Below are 21,594 nucleotides of genomic sequence, written 5' to 3'. Positions count from 1 at the left end.
ATGGCCGTGGTCGGGGAGGAAACTCTAATCGTGGTAATAATAATGCACCAAAGAACCCTCCTCACCACCAGCAGTGGAAAAGGAAGGAACAAAAGCATGAAGCGGTGCAAGCAGCAAAGCCAGAAAATGCATGCTATAGATGTGGAGGAAAAGGGCACTGGTCACGTACATGTCGTACGCCAAAGCACCTGGTTGAGCTATATCAAGCTTCCCTGAAGAAGACAGAGAAAAATGCTGAAGCAAATTTTATTTCTGAAGATAATTTAGACTTCATGCATTTGGATGTAGCTGATTACTTTGCACTCCCAGAAGGAGAAACAAGTCATGTGATCGGTAGTGAATCTGTAGAGATGTAAATATTTTAATTTTTGTTATTTGTAGTAGATAGTATGGTTATGTAATTATTGTACATAAATAAAAGTTATGCTTTGATAATAATATTTACTATCATATTTATTTTGTTTATGTCATTTTGAAGAATATGGATAATCCTCAAATTATGTTTGGATCAAAGACCAATCATGAAGATATTTGTGTAGTTGATAGTGGGACAACTCATGCCATATTCAAAGATCAGAAATACTTTTCTTATTTGCATAAGGAAAAAGCAAATGTTTCTACAATTTCTGGTAATATAAGTTTGATTGAAGGCTCCGGAAGAGCTATTGTATTTCTGTATAAGGGAACAAAACTTATTATCGACAATGCATTATACTCATCCAAGTCCCGAAGAAACTTGTTGAGTTTTATAGATATCCGCCGAAATGGGTATCATATTGAGACAATAGATGAAATGAATGTGGAATATCTTTGTATTACAAAGAATATTTCTTCCAGAAATGCATTGTAGAAAAGTTACCAACTTTATCTTCTGGCTTATATTATTCAAAGATTAGTACAGTTGAATCACACTCTATCGTAAACCAGAAGTTTACTGATTCAAATACTTTTGTGCTTTGGCATGGCCGTTTGGGCCATCCTGGATCAATAATGATGAGACGAATTACTGAAAATTCGAGTGGGCATCCATTAAAGAACCTGAAGATTCTTACAAATAATGAATTTTCTTGTGATGCTTGTTATCAAGGCAAAATGATCACTAGACCATCACCAATGAAAGTTGGCATTGAGTCCCCTACCTTCTTAGAACGTATACATGGGGATATATGTGGACCTATTCACCCACCTAGTGGGTTGTTTAGATATTTTATGGTCCTAATAGATGCATCTTCAAGATGGTCTCATGTGTGCCTATTATCATCTCGCAACCTGGCATTTGCAAAGTTATTAGCCCAAATAATTCGATTAAGGGCACAATTCCCAGATTATCCTATAAAGGCTATTCGCCTTGATAATGCTGGAGAATTCTCATCTCAAGATTTTGATGATTATTGTCTATCAGTTGGGATAAAAGTTGAGCATCCGGTAGCTTATGTTCATACTCAAAATGGCCTTGCAGAGTCATTTATTAAACGACTGCAATTGATAGCAAGACCACTACTTATGAAAACAAAATTGCCCACTACTGTTTGGGGCCATGCTATCTTGCACGCAGCATCACTTATCCGTCTCAGACCAACACATTATAATAAATATTCTCCGTCACAATTAGTTTTTGGTCATGAACCAAACATTACCCATCTACGAATTTTTGGATGTGTTGTATATGTGCCAATAGCACCACCCCAGCGCAGTAAGATGGGCCCCCAAAGAAGGTTAGGAATATATATTGGGTTTGAATCACCCTCTATTATTCGCTATCTTGAACCATTGACGGGAGATTTATTTACTGCTCGATTTGCAGATTGTCGATTTGATGAAACAAATTTCCCACAATTAGGGGGAGAGAAAAAGGAAATCAAAAGAGAAATTGTGTGGAAAGTTTCATCATTATCTCACTTTGATCCACGTACCCCTATATGTAATCAGGAGGTCCAAAAGATCATCCATTTACAGAATATAGCAAATCAAATGCCAGACGCATTTACTGATTTGAAAAGGATAACTAAGTCACATATCCCTGCAGAGAATGTGCCTATTCGAATTGATGTCCCAGCAGGACCATCTATTAGCATGAGAGCTAGTGAACCTAAAGCACGCCTGAAGCGTGGTAGGCCTATGGGTTCTAAGGATCGAAATCCTAGAAAAAGAAAATCGACAAATGATCAAAATGATATTATGAAGGGATCTCCTGAAGAGACCCAAGATCTGATTAGTTATGAGATTCCTGAAGAAATCAATAAACCCGAGACTCAAGTGAGCGAAGAACTTTTAATAAGTTCTACTGGTGATGGGATTAATTTAAATCGATCTGAAATAGTGGTGGATAATATTTTTGCATATAACGTTGCACTTAACATTATGCAAGATAGTGAGGATTTTGAACCCCGATCTGTCGAAGAATGTCAACAAAGATCTGATTGGCCAAAATGGCAAGGGGCAATTCAATCAGAATTGAACGCACTTGCTAAAGAGAGGTCTTTGGACCAGTAGTCCAAACACCTGCTGGTATAAAACCAGTTGGTCATAAATGGGTTTTTGTGCGAAAAAGGAATGAGCAAAATGAAGTTGAAAGATACAAGGCTCGCCTTGTCGCACAAGGATTCTCACAACGACCTGGAGTCGATTATGAAGAAACATATTCACCCGTTATGGATGCCATAACATTTCGATATCTCATCAGTTTAGCCTTACGTGAAAGGCTTGAAATACATCTAATGGATGTGGTTACAGCTTATCTGTACGGGTCACTTGATAATGAAATTTACATGAAAATCCCTGAAGGATTTAAAATGCCTGAAGCATATTCAAAATCTCGGGAAATGTACTCAATCAGATTACAAAGATCTTTGTACGGTTTAAAGCAATCTGGGCGCATGTGGTATAATCGCCTCAGTGAATATTTGCTGAAAGAAGGTTACATAAATGATGTTATTTGTCCATGTATTTTCATAAAGAAAATGGCTTCAGAATTTGTTATACTTGCTGTTTATGTTGATGACATAAATCTTGTTGGAACTTTAGAAGAGCTCCAAAAGGCAATTGAATATCTTAAGAAAGAATTTGAGATGAAAGATCTTGGGAAGACAAAACTTTGTCTTGGTCTGCAAATTGAACATTTAGCAGACGGGATCTTTATCCATCAATCTGCCTATACAGAAAGGGTCTTAAAACGCTTTTACATGGACAAAGCACACCCATTGAGTACACCAATGGTTGTTCGATCACTTGAAGTGAATAAGGACCCATTCCGACCTCCAGAAGAGGATGAGGAACTCCTGGGTCCTGAAACACCCTATCTTAGTGCAATTGGTGCACTTATGTATCTTGCTAATGCTACAAGGCCTGACATAGCATTTTCTGTTAATTTACTAGCAAGATATAGCTCTTCTCCTACACGGAGACATTGGAACGGGATTAAGCATATATTACGATATTTAAAGGGAACTCTTGATATGGGTTTATTTTATGCTAACAAAGATAGTGCAGATCTTGTTGGTTATGCAGATGCAGGTTATTTATCTGATCCCCATAAAGCTAGATCTCAAACCGGGTACGTGTTTACATGTGGAGGTACTATCATATCATGGCGCTCCACAAAACAATCTATTGTTGCTACTTCTTCAAATCATGCTGAAATAATAGTTATTCATGAAGCAAGTAGGGAATGCGTATGGTTGAGATCAATAATTCATTTTATTCGAGAAAAATGTGGTTTGGAATGTGAGAAAAGACCCACAATTTTATACGAAGACAATGCTGCATGTATAGCCCAATTGAAGGGAGGATTTATAAAAGGAGATAGAACGAAGCACATTTCACCAAAATTATTCTACACACACGATCTTCAGAAAAATGGTGACATTGATGTGCAACAAATCCGTTCAAGTGACAATCCGGCAGATTTATTCACCAAATCTTTACCAACTTCAACTTTTGAGAAGATGGTATACAAGATTGGAATGCAGAGACTTAAATATTTGAAACAAGGTTTTCATCAGGGGGAGTAAAATACGCGATGTACTCTTTTTCCCTTATTAAGGTTTTTTCCCACAGGGTTTTCCTTATAAGGTTTTTAATGAGGCAGTTAACAATGCGTATTACTAAATATGTGTACTCTTTTTCCTTCACTAGGATTTTTTCCCACGGAGTTTTTTCCTAGTAAGGTTTTAACGAGGCACGTTATCTTTTAATGAACATCCAAGGGGGAGTGTTATGAATATATTATATTATGGATGTTCATTTAGTACTCCATTGTAAATAAGCCTCCTGAAGAAGCTTATCCTTTCGGTACTCCGCTATGGATAAATATTACCCATGATAGAAGATTATCGATATCTGGCACAACAGTTTAGAGCAGCAGCTTACAAGAAGCTTACACAGCAGCTTGCAGTAACAACTTACAAGCAGCTTACACAGCAGCTTGCAGCAGCAGCTTACAAGCAGCTTGCAGTAGCAGCTTACACAGCAACTTCCTTTCTTCTATAAATAGAGGAGAATTCAGTTCATTATGTACAGAAGTTTGAAGTTTGAATAATATATCAGTTTCTCTCTATACTTGTCTTTACTTTACAGTCTTTATTTTATAACAATAAACTATTTTTGCCTTTTTTTTTGCTGTATAATTAGAACTATTTTTTTTCTTTTTAAAAAGGTAAAGAAAAGTATAATATTACTCGAATATAGACTTATTAAATTCTTAAATTGTGAAAGTAAAAGTATTTTACTTAAACATATCAACTAGAAATATTTAGAAAATAATTGAGACGGATGTACAAAATTAAGCGTCTACTATCCGCAAAAAAAAAATTAAAATGTCAAGGTATTGGGAAGTAGTAAATGATAAACTATTTTTGCTTCTTTCTTTTTTTTGGTGTATTTTGAGAATTAGAACTATTTTTTTTCTTTTTAAAAAGGTAAAGAAAAGTAAAATATAGACTTATTAAATTCTTAAATTGTGAAAGTAGAAGTATTTTACTTAAACATATCATAGAAATATTTAGAAAATAATTGAGATGGAGGTACAAAATTAAATATCTACTATCGGCAACCCTTTTAATATTTCGATAACATAAAAAATATTATGTCGTTAGTTTAACCGCGCGAAGCGCGGACATATTTACTAGTTAGTATTATATTTTAGGTCTAAAGTTTTCTCTTTAAACCTGTCTTAGGATTAACATTTGGTTAATGTTAGTTTTACGTGACTTGAAACTCACATAGTAGTTGTGAAAGCTATTGACCTAGATTTTAATATTCATTAGATTTAATATTTGCAAAATACTTTGATTACAAATCGTCAAATTGGAATTGATTGAACGTTGGTAGGTTTTAAAATTATGAATTTTTAGCATGAAAACGGGGTAGGCTTACTAAAGGGTTAGTCTTAGCGTCTTTGGTTCCTGAGTCTGGTTAGTGGTTAGTAGAGTTTCACTTTACATATACATAGACAAAAAGAAGATTTCAAGATACATTTTACCAATTTCATAAAAGAAGAGCTCATCTGTTCACCACCTGCCTCCATTTTTCTTTCTTTCTATTTTCTGATTTTCTTCATTCACACCTTGAATGAGATTTTGCTTCAATTGTCGCAATGGCCTGCTTTTGAAACAAACCATATTGCTGGAACACCACCTGTTTGGTAAAATGCCTGAATGAGAAATTATGTTTTGACAGAAACCAACGGGAGGACGTAACCTGTTAATTTTGGGATGCAGTTTAGGTTTGACACATAATTTAGAGATGGAACGTGAGAAGGAATACAAAAAGTTGCCAATTTCTGCAGCATTGTCCAAAAGAGAACATACTCCTAGAATATTCCTTTTGTTCTTTCTTTTCCTCTCTTTTCATTATTAGCTTACAATACAAAGAACCCCAATTTATAACTCCAGTAAATATGACACACCTAAGAACAACAGAAGCATTAGCAAACATTGTCAATGCAGCAATGCATGAAATTTACAAATACTAGAAGCCACTTGTTATTACTTCATCCTCTTCTTTTCCGACGTCTTCTCTTGGCCTCAATTTTCTTAACAATCCTGTATCCTTCTTCGTTGACAATTCTCACAAACCATTTTGGTCTCCCTGTTAAGAAAACGACATATCCCATAAACAATCCAAACACCATTCCACAACCATATCCTATTACCACTGCTCTCCAATCCATAAACCCTGGATCATCTTCTTCTTCATCGGCCTCAAATGAAGTAGGTTGTTGCGGCATCTCATTATCTCCACAATTTCTTGACAAAGGAAATCCACATAATCCAGCATTTCCTGAATACGAGTCATTTTCAAATGTATCAAGCTGTGGACCTCTAGGTATGCGTCCGATCAGATGGTTCTGTGAGAGATTCATGACAGAAAGAAAGTTCAGAGTTGCAAGTTGTTGTGGAATCTTCCCTGAGAGTTGGTTTGACGACAGGTCTAACGATTCAAGAACTGATAAATTTCCAAAGGACTGAGGTATTGGACCAATAAGTCTGTTATGTGACAAATTCAAACCTCGAAGTGACCTAAGATTGCCAATGTATTTTGGTATATCACCTTCAAATTTGTTACTTGAGAAATCAATGGTTGCAAAGATAGAAAGAATCCTCACAAGTTCAATCTGCTGCCCTTTTATAGACACTGTCACGGAATCATGGTATAGATCTTCTCCAATATACAATGTAGGAGTTCCAGTTCGATCTGATATCATCATGGCTTTCAAGTTTCTGAAAAACCTTTCTGGAAAATTCCCAGAGAAGTCATTATAAGAGAGATCAAGGATTTTCAACTTAGAGAATAAGACTTGCTTTCTTGAAGTGGTAATCGGGCCGTGTAACCTATTGGATCTCAAACTGAGAACATGTAGCCTAGGAAGTGTTCCCAACCATTTTGGAAATGTATCATTCAACAAGTTTTCTCCAAGATCAAGTACCTCCAGCGCTCTGCAATTGGCCAGGGTTTGTGGCAATGTTCCTTCTAGTTTATTATTCCGCAAATTGAGACTTCTCAAAGTACTTTCCCTACCAAACTTTGTTGGAACTGTCCCATGAAATTGATTATCGTGCAGGTCCAACACTGAGAGACTCCTGCTCATGTTTACCAAACATTTTGGAATTACTCCACTCAAGCTGTTACTGGACAAATCAAGAATCACAAGGGTACTCATCCTGCATAACGGTGAAGGTAACTTCCCGGTGAAGTTATTTTTTGAGACTATGAAGAGGAACATGCGGGGAGGTGGAGCTGGTAATTCTCCTTGAATGAAGTTCGATCCAAGATCAAGATAAACAAGATTTTCAAAGTCATGAAGTGGGTCAATAGCAGTTAGAAAATTGCTTGAAAGATTCAGATAAAACAATGAGCTTTGCCAATCAGACCACGCCCAATCAGGAATTTTGCCATAGATCTTGTTGTTGGAAAGATCTAATTGACCAATTCTCGTTGCAGCTTGTAAGAAATTTAATTCCCTTATATTGCAGGAAGATGCATACAATCTTCCAATAGATCTCGGCAAGGCCATATCTTTGTGGCTGGAAAACACCGACAGATTGTTAAAAGAAAGACCAAGACGTCTAAGTTGTTTGCAGTTTGAAAACATACCAATGTCTAGACCACCAGAAAAGTTGTTCGTAGAAAGATCTAGTGTTGTCAAGTTCACAAGTTTGGAGAATGATCTTGGGATAGGTCCATGCAGCTTATTGTCACCAACATCAAGAACTTCTAGCAAGTTGTATCCAAATTCCTTAAGTTGACCAGTAAGATGATTGGCTCTCATCTGTAAGAATTTTAAGGAAGGAAGATCAAATATCCAAGATGGTATTTCCCCAGTAAGCAAGTTATCTGATAGGAAGAGCAAAATGAGGTTTGGGAATCCAGTGGCGATAGAAGGAATAGGACCAGCAATTGAACAATTAGAGAGTATTAAACTCTCCAGCTTTGTTAGGTTTGTAACTGAGGATGGAAACAACCCTGTGAACAAGTTATCTGCAAGGGATAAAGATTTGAGCTTGGTGAAGTTACTGAAAATATTTGGAATATCACCACTAAAGTTGTTAGATGAAATATCAAATTCAACAAGTTGCACCAGATTTGAGATTGTTGATGGCAGTGAACCATTGAAGTTGTTCGAGAAGGGGCGCAAATTATTGAGCTTTGTTAGATTCCCTATAGATTGAGGAATGGTTCCAGAGAAGTAGCAACTTGAGAAATCTAGGAAACTTAAAGAGCTGAGATGACCAATAGCATCTGGTACATTCCCGGAAAAGCCTGATGAAGAAAGATCTAACTCCTTTAAAGAGCTGCTACTGTTCCATTGCACTTTTGGCAAATGCCCTTTGAGATACAAGTTGCTCCCTAGGTTAAGGATTTGCAATCTTCGTAAATGAAAAATGTGATCTGGGACTTTCCCAGACAATTCGGTGCTAAGAAGATTCAGGACTTCCAAGGAAGAGGAGAAGTTTGATGGCAGTGCTGAAGAGATGTATGTAGAGGTGAGGTGAAGCTCTTTTAGTTGGGTTAAGTTTTGAAGGAGCAATTTGAAAGTGTGAGGTCCAAATCTCAACTCCTCAATACCTGCGGAAAGATCAAGTGAAATCAACTTAGATAGGTATGATACTTCTGAAGGGATTTTGCCTGAAAAGCCTGAATGCGAGAGATTAAGATGTGCCAAACTTGGAAACCAGCCAAATTTGCTTGAAATTTGGGAAGGGGAGAAATCATTGTATGCTAAATTAAGCTTTAGCAGATGAGAAAGCTGGAAGAGGGTGCTGTTGGAATCAATTGTTCCATGAAGTTGGCTGCAACTAAGATCAAGACCGGTTATTTGACCTGTAATTCTATCACATGTTACTCCATCCCAGGTACAACAATCAGTGCTGCTATTCCAAGAAAATGTCTTTGGGTAGGCGATGTGACCATTTGAATCACAATCAGCAGAAGCAGAATCATCTATGGCCAATTTAAACTTCAATTGTTGCAAAGCCAAGCTCTGGTCTTGGCGGCATAAATGATTTGAAAAATGAATGTTAGACGAAAAAACAAGTGGATAATGTAACACAGAAACAAGAATAAGTAATAAGCATCCCATCTGCAAAAATTGAATCATCTTCAGTCTTCGGATTCAACAATAATGCAATAAGATTCAATATTACCTCTTTATAGAGTATATTGCATCAGCATCTGCATGTGGGAGAATGTATGAATAATTCAAACTGGGACAAGAGCAAGATTTTATGCCAGCAAGATAATAATGGAATTAATGATTGCAGTTGTAAAAGTTAACAAAACACCTTTACTTTCTTATCCTTCTAGTCCTACGAAGACATGGATATTAATGGAGTCGTGAACCAAAATGTGATTCTTTTGGACTCAAAGAACTAAAATGTGTGGGAAAAAAACATAGTGACCAAAATATATATATAGTCATTTTAAAAGGCGCTATAGTTGAACCTGAAAAGAACGGGAAGGTATAGCGCCTCTATAGTATAGCGTCTTAATAAAAGGCCTTATGCCCACGTAAAAATCCGTCCCCTTCCCTTCCCCACCAAACCAGAAACTAACCCCCCCCCCTTAAAATAAAAAAAAACAGCGGGCCCCCCATTGTCAACTAAAAAAGTTCGAGTGGAACCCACCGGTCCTACAAAAAGTATAGATTCTCGGTCCCACATCCTAGCTAAGGCGTTATCTCGTAGTGGATTGCTTATTTCGGCTCCAAATCACCAAATCTTCAACTTTTCAAAAACCTTTAATCGAGGTATTCCGACTTAGTTTTTGTTAAAACTCGTATAAAAATGCATATTAGTTGTTTTTAATGTGCTCTATGTTATTTTGTGATTGTTTTGCGATTTAATTAATTTGTTATTTTTTATCCAAACTATAGTATTAGTGTGCTAAAAAAATTAGTAAAATAGAGAAATTGTTATTAGTTGTTTAAAAAAATATTAATTAGTTACTTTTTACTGTGGTATATGTATTTTCGTGATTATTTTTTTAATTAAATTAATTTATTGTTGTTATCTGCTTTAGATTTTTTATTTGCTAAAATACTAGTAAAATAGATAAATTGTTAGTTTAGTTCCATGTAGTGGTATCTTGTGGCCTAATGTAGTGCTCGTATTTGTAATGTAGTGCTCTTTAGTGTAGTAAAATGTAGTGCCCTTTAGCGTAGTATCCTTGTAGTTATTGAAATTAATCATTTAAGTATCTTTTATACCCGAAAATACGTTAAAAAGCTGATAGTTCAAACACAAACTTTGTCTAATTCTAATCAACGATCATAAAAAAATAACATGAGAAAACAATAATATTTCCCGGACTAAGTATTGTTATATGAATATTTAATAATTAAATGTTGTATAGTTATGAAAATTAATTATTTAATTTTATTATAGTAAAAAATAAGTGAGTCATAAACAAAAATATATAATAATAAAACTAAAATATAAAATAATAAAACTAACATATATATTAATAAAACTAACATATATAATATTAAACTAACATTTAAAATAACAGACCTATTGAGTGATAAATCGGAACAATTTTCTCATTTAGGATACCTTGGTGCTAATGGGCCTCAAATATCGAGCCCGGAACCCATATGTGAATATTTAATAATTAAATCTTGTATAATTATGAAAATTAATTATTTAATTTTATTATAGTCAAAAATAGGTGAGTAACAAACAAATATATAAAATAATAAAACTAACATGTAAAATAATAAAACTAACATATTAAAGTAAAATAATGTAATTAATATTGTTCAATTTATAGTAGCCGACATAGAGGTTCCGCCTTTGCATCCCGGACCTGCCACGCTAGAGCTATTGTTGCTACAGGGCGAGAATAGGTCGTCCTACATATGGGGGACAATTATTGGCCCAGACGTTCCGCGCCGGAGAGTAGACGATATGTGGGACTTTCTTAGGGCCCACCCTCTCCATCCCCGTATAGTCAGACGCCTCCAGGATACAGATTTTTATAGGATTGTGGGGATCGGTCGGCTGCACACATTCCATTTGTCCATTGGCGAGGCCATTATCACGCTTCAGGACGTGGAGGTCCTGTATGGGCTGCCCATTGATGGACACCATGTTGCTTTGCCAAATGTCATCAGAGAGTGTACGAGTTTGCAGTACCTGGAAATGCTACAGCGGCTCACCGATTTCCAGCCACCGGATAAGACTGCATTGATTGGGTCCAGTCGTCTGCAGTTGACGCCCGTCCGGCAGCATTTGGAGGCGATGCACGCTGACATCACAGATAATACACCAGAGCTTCATATTCACCGGAACGTGGTCGACGTGGCAAGCGTGTCCAGAGAGGTAGAGATGTCCCACGAGGTAGAGGTGTCCCACGAGGTCGTGGGAGTCGGCGAGGAGGTGGTCCCCAACAAGGGGCCATTGAGGCACCTATTGAGGATGTTAGAGTTGATCAGCCGGGTGACCACCATGAGCCAGACCATGCTCCTAGAGATATGTCGTCATTCAGCCTTCAGCTTACTCCAAGGACTTTGCAGGTGACCCCGTCAGCTCCATTATTGATCGCGGGCACGACCATTACGCGATAGGAGTGGGATCAGTATTTTTCTGACCTATCGACCGTTGTTGATGATCGTCCGACACAAGATATGGATAGTGGGCGTCGGCTGAGTTATGGCTCATCATCGAGGGATGCTGAGGATCTTTCACAGGCGCAGGTTTGTTTGTATTACTATTATTTATATTTGTTTTTATCTCATTGATTAGTCATAAATATCTAAATAATTTTTTTAAGGCTTCATCCTCGCTCGTCACAGAGGCCACCTTGTGCGATACTGACATGGCTGTGACGGATGATTATATTCAGGATCCTGACGAGACCATGGTAAGACAATTTAAATACACGTATATTACTAATACATATTTCATATACTAAAATATCTTATTATTCTGTAGGTTACTGTTGGACCGACGACATCTTCTACCGAGTCTGCTGACCCTACTGACAATCATGTTGCAGTGCATCCTCCGATAAAGAGGCGACGTGATAAGGATGATCCTGATAGTGTAGCCGGGCAGGATGGGATGCGCCTCAGGCCAACTGCTGCTTTAAAGCATACATGATGTGGGACACTTTAATTTTTTTTATTTTATATACATATGACATTTAGTAAATAATAGCAATAATTTTTATTGTTTATATTATATGAGCATTATGTTTTTATTTCTCCGGTTCTTCGTTATTTTAATACTGCAATACAAACACAAACATAGCAACTTAACATAATTTAAATTGAGTACAACTAAGGAAAATACATGACACGGAAAACATAAAGATAAAATACTACACTCAACACATACATGTGTTTGTTTAGTCACTACCGCTTATTATTCTCTGCTCCAACCACTTTAATTTCTCTTCCAGCCTATTTTTTTCTTCTTCCGCCTCTTTTAGTTTTTCCTGCACTGCTCCAAACATACTGCAAACATGATTTGTAGTATTCCTGATTAATGGGTTCATCGTACCATTCCTCAAACATGCGTTGATTTCCGTCATTGCGTCCAAACAATTATTGACATATCCAGTATCTGCGCCCAACATTACCATCTGACCAACATGCTTTCAAAATTGCACGTTTGCCATAATAGCACCTTGGTTGGTCATTGCGTCCAGACATTTGTTAATGCAAGAAAAATGAAAAATTTATAGAAAGTTTTTCTATTTGTTTTGGTTAAGCGCAGATAATAACTAAAATGCGCAAGTTATTTATAGGCAAGACAACACACATAACGTAGTATTTCACCGCGCTATGCTTCGCGTATTAAAGATTCTTTCGGGTACAAAATAGCTTTTCCAGAAGATAGTTTTTGCAGGCGAGCAACTTTTTAGGTCGATAAGACAACACACATAACGTAGTATTTCACTGCGCTATGCTTCGCATGTTATTCTTTCGGGTACAATACAGCTTTTTCGGAAGATAGCTTTTTCAGGCAAGCAGCTTTCCAGGTTGACAAGACAATTGTTTTTTTTAAATGGGTCTATGTTAGATTGTTGTACTTAAGTATTAATGTTAAATATCAATAAGATTTAACAGCAATGGAAACATAATTTTATTTCATACATTCTGCAAGATAAACAAGTACATACACTTATTACAACCACATTACGGAAACAAAACACTACATGTATCCTTGATGTTTGGGCACATAAGATGAACTTTCACCAGGAGCTAGATTACCACCGCCAGCCAAACCAGCTAAAGGACATTTACGATGGTCGTGTCCTGTTTGAGAGCATATGCCACATTTGCGCGCATAAACGGTATCACCAACATCCATTTGATTTCGTATACGCGTTCTTTTTTCCACTTGTCGTTGACGTACATAGTCCTTGTTACACACAATTTTAAATAGTTCTGATGACCAATAATGCTCAGCACCCACTGGCTGCAACTGCCCACAATAGGTATTTAAGTATGCAGTAATACTATATTCTTTATCAACGTAGTTGGTTGCCCCTAAACCTGTATGTTGAAAACACTTGATGGCATATGAGCACGGCATGTGGTAGGTGGACCATTTCCCACAAGAGCATAACCTTCTGGATTCATTTACGGTGTGTGTATTATTCCCCCGATTTTGATGGATAACAGTACAAACTTCAAAAATATTTCGCTCGTTACAATACTGTAAATATGAATGCCAATGTGCTCGCCGCCTGTATTTCTCAAATCTTTTCATTGGTATTGGCATAAATTCAACACCTTTTTCCATCAATGACGATGCACCTCTAGCCCTTTCAACAAACCTCTTTGCCATATGCTTGAATGACATCCACACCATGGTAGTGACAGGTAATCCACCTGTAGACTCCAATAACCCGTTGAAAGACTCTGGCACATTTGTAGTCAGAATTCTCCATCTTCTGCCACCATCCGAATGCAAAGTCCACTTGTCAAGCTCATGTCACATCAACCAACTATAGGCTCCCTCGTCTTCCTGCCTGATAGATTCCATGCGCCTCCTGAATTTACACTCTTGGTGATCTATTGCAGTCATCCACATTAAATCATGCAAATCCTTGTTGGGATATGCCTTCTAAAAATTGGCCTTCTGGTGCCTCACACAGTAACGGTGGTAGGCATACGGTCCCTGCCATGCATGCAAATTCTATACAAAACTTAAATTACCACCATGCCGATCAGATATTAGATAAATACCCGAACATTGTTTGATAACGTGCTCTTTCAAGTGGTTCAAAAATAGTGTCCACGTCTCTTGGCTTTCATTGGCACAAATAGCAAAAGCTAAGGGAAATATACTTCCATTAGCATCTACTGCAATGACGATCAACAACTTAATATCATACTTTCCATAGACATGAGTACCGTCTATGGATATTACCGGCCAGCAATGCAGAAAACCATCAATTACTGGTTTAAATGCCCAGAACACATATTTGAATATATGTTCTGGTATTCCCGGACTCCGCTCAAGCTTCCATTCAACAATAGTGCAGGGGTTAAAGTGTTGCAATGCAGCCATATACCTGGGTAGATATGCAAAGTACTTATCCGAGTTACCATAAACAATTTCAAACGCACGTTTGCGCCAGAGAAATGCCTTTTTTTGGTAATGGTGCACCCATATTCCAGGTGAACAGATGTTATACACTCTTTGATCTTGTACCTTATGGATACTTCAATGTGTGGAATCAAGACAAGAGAAATCAAGTCAGAATTCAAGTTAAAATAATTTTCAGTGAATGTGTCCATTTCATAATTGTGGGTGCCAATGTATTTATCCACAACCCACATATTTGTTTTCTTCTTCCTCACACGCAATATCCAATTACAACCTGTAAACCATCTACGACAAACTACCTTGTATACATCTGGAAATGACTCGCGTACAGTGATCTCACGACACTCTTTTACGTTGTACATTAGCACGGTTAGGCGTGCTTTATCGGGAAAAAGCATGCCCTTTGACAGCACTATTGTTCTAGATTCATCCCACATTGCTGTCCGAATTTTGTCAATATCCCTTGTGAGGGCATCCACATCTGGCATACTTGGCAAATGATCGAGTTAGGGAATCTCTCTTGAATGAAACGGTACGTGGGACTCGTACACTCTTGGTATAACGAGGGGGTGAAGCATGCTCCCTCGTCAAATCAGGTCCAATATTCTCTTCCTCCTCATTATTACCCTCATCACAAAAGGGTCTGTCATCTCCAGACTCATCGACATTATTGTTATAATCACTATTCTCTTCCTGACTCTGTGCATCTGCCAGATCCCGATTAAATTTGTCGTCTTCGGGCAATTGAGTAAGGACAGGACCTTCAGGATGCTCGTTTTCACTGCACAACTAACAAAATAATGAGTTACTCAAATTGATAAATACATTACATATAGCTATATCACTTCACTTACAAATCGTAATGTGTTGACATCCCATGATGGACATTATCCTATTGGTGATGACTCCCGGATGGATCACCATGATCCAACACACCAGAACTAGGCATATTCCAACTGGGCATTGGTTCATAACTTGTAAATTTTATATCTGGATGGTACCCTCATGTGGAATATATGAGTGTTAATACAAATTCAATACAGTAAAAATAAATATCGTAACACAAAGAAAAATTAAAGTTTACCACTCGTCTTGTGGATTATGTAAACTAGGAGAGAAATTATTTCCTCGCTCCTCATTCGCCCATGGAGATAAGTTTAGATCAGGCCAAACTCTTTTAGCCGGAAGCTGTTCGGCTAAAACTGCTCCAAAATAACCATCCGATGACTTAGGGATATCCCTGCTTTGCGCAACCTCATTATTGCGAACATCTTCAACCTTGACATACATTTTCAATATTTTTATCACAAAAAATTCTTGATATTCATCCGGAGTCCTAAAAAAATCTCTTAGAGTTTCATCGTCCTCGATGTTAAACTCAGCATAACAAGCAACCTCTTGCGGAGTGATAGAATACAGATATCTTTCGGTTACTTTAAGGTTCACCGAACGTTTGCTCACACTCATTTTTTACATAACAACGATACCAATGTATCGTATTCCATTGTAAGTGGCAACTTAACATGACACTGTGGAGATAAACTATAGGTTACTGAATTATTCTCCACAACAACCTCACTCCCCCAATATAATGAAACCCTTATTCTTCGCTCTTCAGACATTATGACAAAATGCAAAACAATTTAACGAAGAAATATTTCAGAAGACTTGAGAATATTTGTGAATCGATTTTTAGAAAATCCTTAACCTCTTTAAATAATGCAAAAACCAATTAGGGGTACAATTATTTTAGGTATAGCGCTTTAAATAAGGGCGTTATACCCAGTTGAATTATTGTTATGTCAGTTAAGCACAGAAGAATTATTGGTGGGCCCACATAATATGTATAGTGCGGTAAGAAAAGGCGTTATATATATAGCGCATTTTAAAAGGGCACTATACCTTAACGGGCAAACGGCCGTTAAGGTATAGCGCCCTTTAAAAAGGCGTTATATATATATTGGTCACTATATTTTTCTTCCACAAATTTTGATTCTTTGAGTTCAAAAAACCACATTTTGGTTCCGGACTCATATTAATGTATCACTTCTGATTTCACAATGTGTATCACCAGTTCATAATACCTAATTTCATTCAATAATAATGCAACTAAAACTAATGAAGACTTGAGCTCCACACATGAGATATTATCAGTGTACTATCATTTTCTCGAGACTTTTGTCACATGGAGTTGTCACCTCAAGTTGCCTTAATTGATAGTAAGGCCGAAATGTACATTCAATGCTTGTTTTGGCTCATTAACGATTCTTTTGGCAAGTCAAGTTGATTTGAGGATATCAACATGTCTTTGTGGCGTAATCTGTCCTTCACAAGTAGATGCCATCGGCGTAAAAACTTTATCCATAGGAAGTTTACACCAAACCAATAATATAAGATATGCATATACACTTTTTAATAGGCATAATTTAGTGATATGTATTTTTATAGTGATTTACTAATTCTTAAAATTAATGATTTAATTAAAAATAAACACCCGGTATGAGTATATAGTTATTTGCGGTATAGTCTCAAGTATCCATCTTTCCCAAAAATGATCTAAATTTTTTAGCTTTTCTCAACAGTTTCCTAATTTAATTTCATTTTTACGTGTAAAAGTAATCAAACGCAACTTTTCACACAAAAAATATTTTGAGAAAATTTTCGTTCAAAATATTGCAACAACCTTTTAATTTATATGATAGCATTTGACAGAACATATGTTTTAAGAATATTGAATTGCTTTTAAATTATATTAGTGGTAATTGCAGAATTTATTTTAAAGCAGACAGCTAATTTAATCGGGAAAATTTTATATTAAAATTTAACAAAAGCAAACCCAAGTTAACCTAAGTTTTTGTTGAATTAAATGAAATGTTACAAAATATTAAAAAAGAGAGCAAACTAGAACAATATAGTAATAGAGACAAGATATATAGGAGGGAGAATGATTTTGTTATTTCTCTTCTTGGGGTGTTTTTCATAGGGTCAAAAGTTCCCTATTTATAAAGGTACAAATACATTCAAAGGTTATAAGTTAATGTACTTCTTAATTGAGTACATAAATATAAAGTACGTTAAATGGACAGACAAATGCATTCATCTCAATCACATGCATTTATCTCATAACACTCCCCTTTGGATGTCCATTTAGAAGATAATGTGTCTCATTAAAACCTTACTAGGAAAAAACCTAGTGAAGGAAAAAGAGTACACATATATTGTAATATGCATGAGTGCCGCCTCATTAAAAACCTTACCAGAAAAACCCAATTGGGACAAAACCTTGGTTAAGAAAAAAAGAGTACAACACGTTTTATACTCCCCCTGATGAAAACTTTATTTGATATCTCGGAGATAATGCATTCCAATCTTATGTCTCAGCTTCTCAAATGTAGATGTTGGCAATGCCTTTGTGAACAAATCTGCCAGATTATCACTTGAACGAATCTGTTGAACATCTATCTCACCATTTTGTTGAAGATCATGCGTGAAAAAGAACTTTGGTGAAATGTGCTTTGTTCTTTCTCCTTTGATATATCCTCTTTTTAGTTGAGCTATGCAAGAAGCATTATCTTCATATAGTATTGTTGGAATCTTTGTCTTTAAAGAAAGACCACACATTTGTTGAATGTGTTGAGTCACTGATCTCAACCATGCACACTCTCGACTAGCCTCATGAATAGCTATTATATCTGCATGATTGGAAGATGTAGCAGCTAAAGTTTGTTTTGTTGAACGCCATGAAATAGTTGTACCTCCACAAGTAAATAGATTAGCCTGTTTGAGATCGGGCTTTATATGGATCAGACAAATAACTTGCATCTGCATAACCAGTGATTTGTGAATCGGATTCATAAGAATAAAATAATCTCATATCAATAGTCCCTCAGATGTATCTAAAAATATGCTTAACACCATTCCAGTGTCTTGTTGTTGGAAAAGAACTAAATCTTGCTAATAAACTTACTGCAAAAGTTATATCTTGTCGAGTATTATTTGCAAGATACATTAGTGCCCCAATTGCACTAAGATATGGAGTTTCATCACTAAGAAGCTCTCCATCATTTTCATAAGGTCGAAATTGATCTTTATTTATATCAAGTAATATCACAACCATCGAGGCACTCAATGGATGTGCTTTATCCATATAAAAACGTTTTAGGATCTTTTCGGTATAAGTTGATTGATGGACAAAAATTCCATCTTTCATATGCTCAATTTGTAGACCAAGACAAAATTTTGTCTTTCCAAGATCTTTCATTTCAATCTCTTTCTTCAAACAGTTTACTGCTTTTGGAAGCTCCCCAGGAGTTCCAATGATATTTAGATCATCAACATACACAACAATTATAACAAATTCAGGTCCAGACCTTCTTATAAATACACAAGGACAAATTGGATCATTCGCATACCCTTCTTTCAGCAAATACTCACTCAAGCGATTATATCACATTCGCCCTGATTGTTTCAATCTATATAAAGATTTTTGAAGCTTTATTGAACAAGTTTCCCGAAAACTTTTATTAGTTTCAGGAACTTTAAGCCCTTCAGGGATTTTTCATATAAATTTCGTTGTCTAATGTGCCAATCAAGTAGGCTGTGACAACATCCATCAGACGCATATCAAGTTTTTTATGGACTACCAAAATTTATAAGATACCTAAAGGTGATTGCATCCACCACAGGAGAATATGTCTCCATATAATCAATTCCAGGTCTTTGCGAGAATCTTTGTGCCACAAGTCGTACTTTATATCTAACGACTTCATTTTTATCATTTCTCTTTCGCACAAAAATCCATTTGTATCCCACTGGCCGTATTCCTTCAGGTGTTTGGACTATACGTCTCAATACTTCACATTTTTCAAGTGATGCTAATTCTGCCTGGATATCATCTTTCCATTTTGGCCAATCATTTCTCTGTCTACATTCATCGACAGATCTTGGTTCAAGATCATCATCTTGTTGCATTATCTCAACAACGGCATTATAAGCAAAAATATTGTCGACAATAATATTATTTCGGTTCCACCTTTTTTCCGTAGAGACATAACTTATTGAGATCTCTTCATTCTTATTATTTTCAGGTACTTGGACCTCATCTGAGGTCTTATCATTTATTATGTTACGGGGCTCTTTTTGAGCAATTGCCTCCATATTATAATCTCCTAGATCATTTGCTCCTTTTCGCTTTCGAGGATTTTTATCTTTGAAACCAATTGGTCTACCACGTTTCAAGCATGGCTTAGACTCGTTTGTATTTGTAGATTGTCCAACCGGGACATCAATTCGAATAGGAGCATTAGAAGTTAGAATATGTGACTTAGTCACCCTTGGTAGATTAGTAAATGCATCTGGCAGTTGATTTACAATATTTTGCAAATAAATTATCTTTTGAACCTCGTGTTCACATTGATTTGTTCGAGGATCTAAATGAGATAGTGATAATACATTCCAATTTTTTTTTTCAATTGCTTATATTCTCCCTCCTAATATTGGGTATACTGATTCATCAAAATGGCAATCAACAAATCTTGCCGTAAATAAATCTCCAGTCATAGGTTCCAAATATTTTATAATAGAAGGAGATTCATACCCAACATATATCCCCAATCTTCTTTGGGGTCCCATCTTTGTGCGTTATGGTAGAGCAATTGGAACATATACTTCACATCCAAATATTCTAAGATGAGAAATATTTGGCTCATGACCAAAAGCCAATTGTATTGGGAGACTTTATGATAACTTATGGGTTTGATCCGCACAAGAGCTGTTGCATGCAAAATAGCATGGTCCCATGCTGAAATGAGAAGTTTTTTTCTCATAAGCATTGGTCTAGCAATTAATTGGAGGCGTTTGATCAATAATTCCGCTAGACCATTTTGAGTATGAACATGCGCAACTGGATGCTCAATTGTTATCCCAGTTGATATACAATAATCATTAAAGGCCTGGGGCATAAATTTACCAGCATTATCAAGACGAAGTGTCTTAATTGTATAATCTGGAAACTGAGCTCTTAATCTTATTGATTGAGCTAGTAAACTCGCAAAGGCCAAATTGCGGGTTGATAACAAGCACACATGTGACCATCTTGTAGATGCATTTATCAAAACCATATAATATCTGAATAGTCCACATGGAGGGTGTATTGGCCCACATATATCACCTTGTATACGTTCCAAAAATGCAGGAGATTCAACTCCAACTTTAATTACTGATGGTCTAATAATCAGTTTTCCTTGAGAACATGCAGCACAAGAGAATTATTTAGTTTGAATAATCTTCTGGTTCTTAAATGAATAACCATGTGAATTCTCAATTATTTTGCGTATCATATTATAACCGGGATGGCCCAACAGGTCATGCCAAATAATAAAATCATTAGTAAACTCCTTGTTTACTATGGCATGTGATTCAACTACACTAATACTAGTATAGTATAATCCGGAGGAAAATGCGGGAAGCTTTTCAAGAACATACTTCTTTCCCGCTTTTATTGTAGTAATATAGAGGTATTCAACCTTTCCTTCATTGGTGGTCTCAATATGATAGCCATTTTGGAGATTATCTTTGAAACTCAACAAGTTTCTTTGAGACCTACTACAATATAATGCATCATTAACAACCAATATAGTTCCTCCTGGTAGTCACTTTTCCAGAGCCCTCAATTAATTTTGTACTACCAGATATTGTTATGATATTGGCTTCTTCCATAATTAAATAAGAGAAATATCTCTTATCTTTTAATATGGTGTGCGTCGTAGCACTATCCAGAAGACATATTTATTCTTTATTATTCATACGGCCAACTGAAGACTGGGAAGTTTTCATATTCTTCGTAAAAAAATAATAATACATCATGAGTAATATTGAAAAATTTAATAACAAAAGAAACCACATTTAGGAAATTAAATACTGACAACATAAATTTTTTTATTCAAAACATAAACTTCATAAAAAAAATACATTTATTCGTATAATGTTTTCCAATAATAAGTCTTCAGTTATGATGCTCAAAGAAGTCTCCAGCTTT

At 36.2% G+C, this 21,594-nt stretch overlaps 1 protein-coding gene across 1 annotated transcript; it reads right to left on the bottom strand.

Moving 5' to 3' along the window:
• Positions 1-5,989: 5,989 nt before the first annotated feature.
• On the bottom strand, positions 5,990-9,097 carry LOC104116016 (receptor-like protein 9DC3). Its single transcript, XM_070198496.1, has one exon. The coding sequence runs from the start codon at positions 9,095-9,097 to the stop codon at positions 5,990-5,992; it is 3,108 nt and encodes a 1,035-aa protein (XP_070054597.1).
• Positions 9,098-21,594: the final 12,497 nt, after the last annotated feature.

This window comes from Nicotiana tomentosiformis, chromosome 3 (assembly GCF_000390325.3).
Source record: "Nicotiana tomentosiformis chromosome 3, ASM39032v3, whole genome shotgun sequence".
Classification (NCBI taxonomy): Eukaryota; Viridiplantae; Streptophyta; class Magnoliopsida; order Solanales; family Solanaceae; genus Nicotiana; species Nicotiana tomentosiformis.
The sequence above is the reverse complement of the archived record's forward strand: the minus strand, read 5'-3'. Positions and strand labels throughout refer to the sequence as shown.

Excerpts from the sequence above, each read along its gene's own strand:
- LOC104116016 (XM_070198496.1), bottom strand. The coding sequence starts at position 9,097 with ATGATTCAATTTTTGCAGATGGGATGCTTATTACTTATTCTTGTTTCT.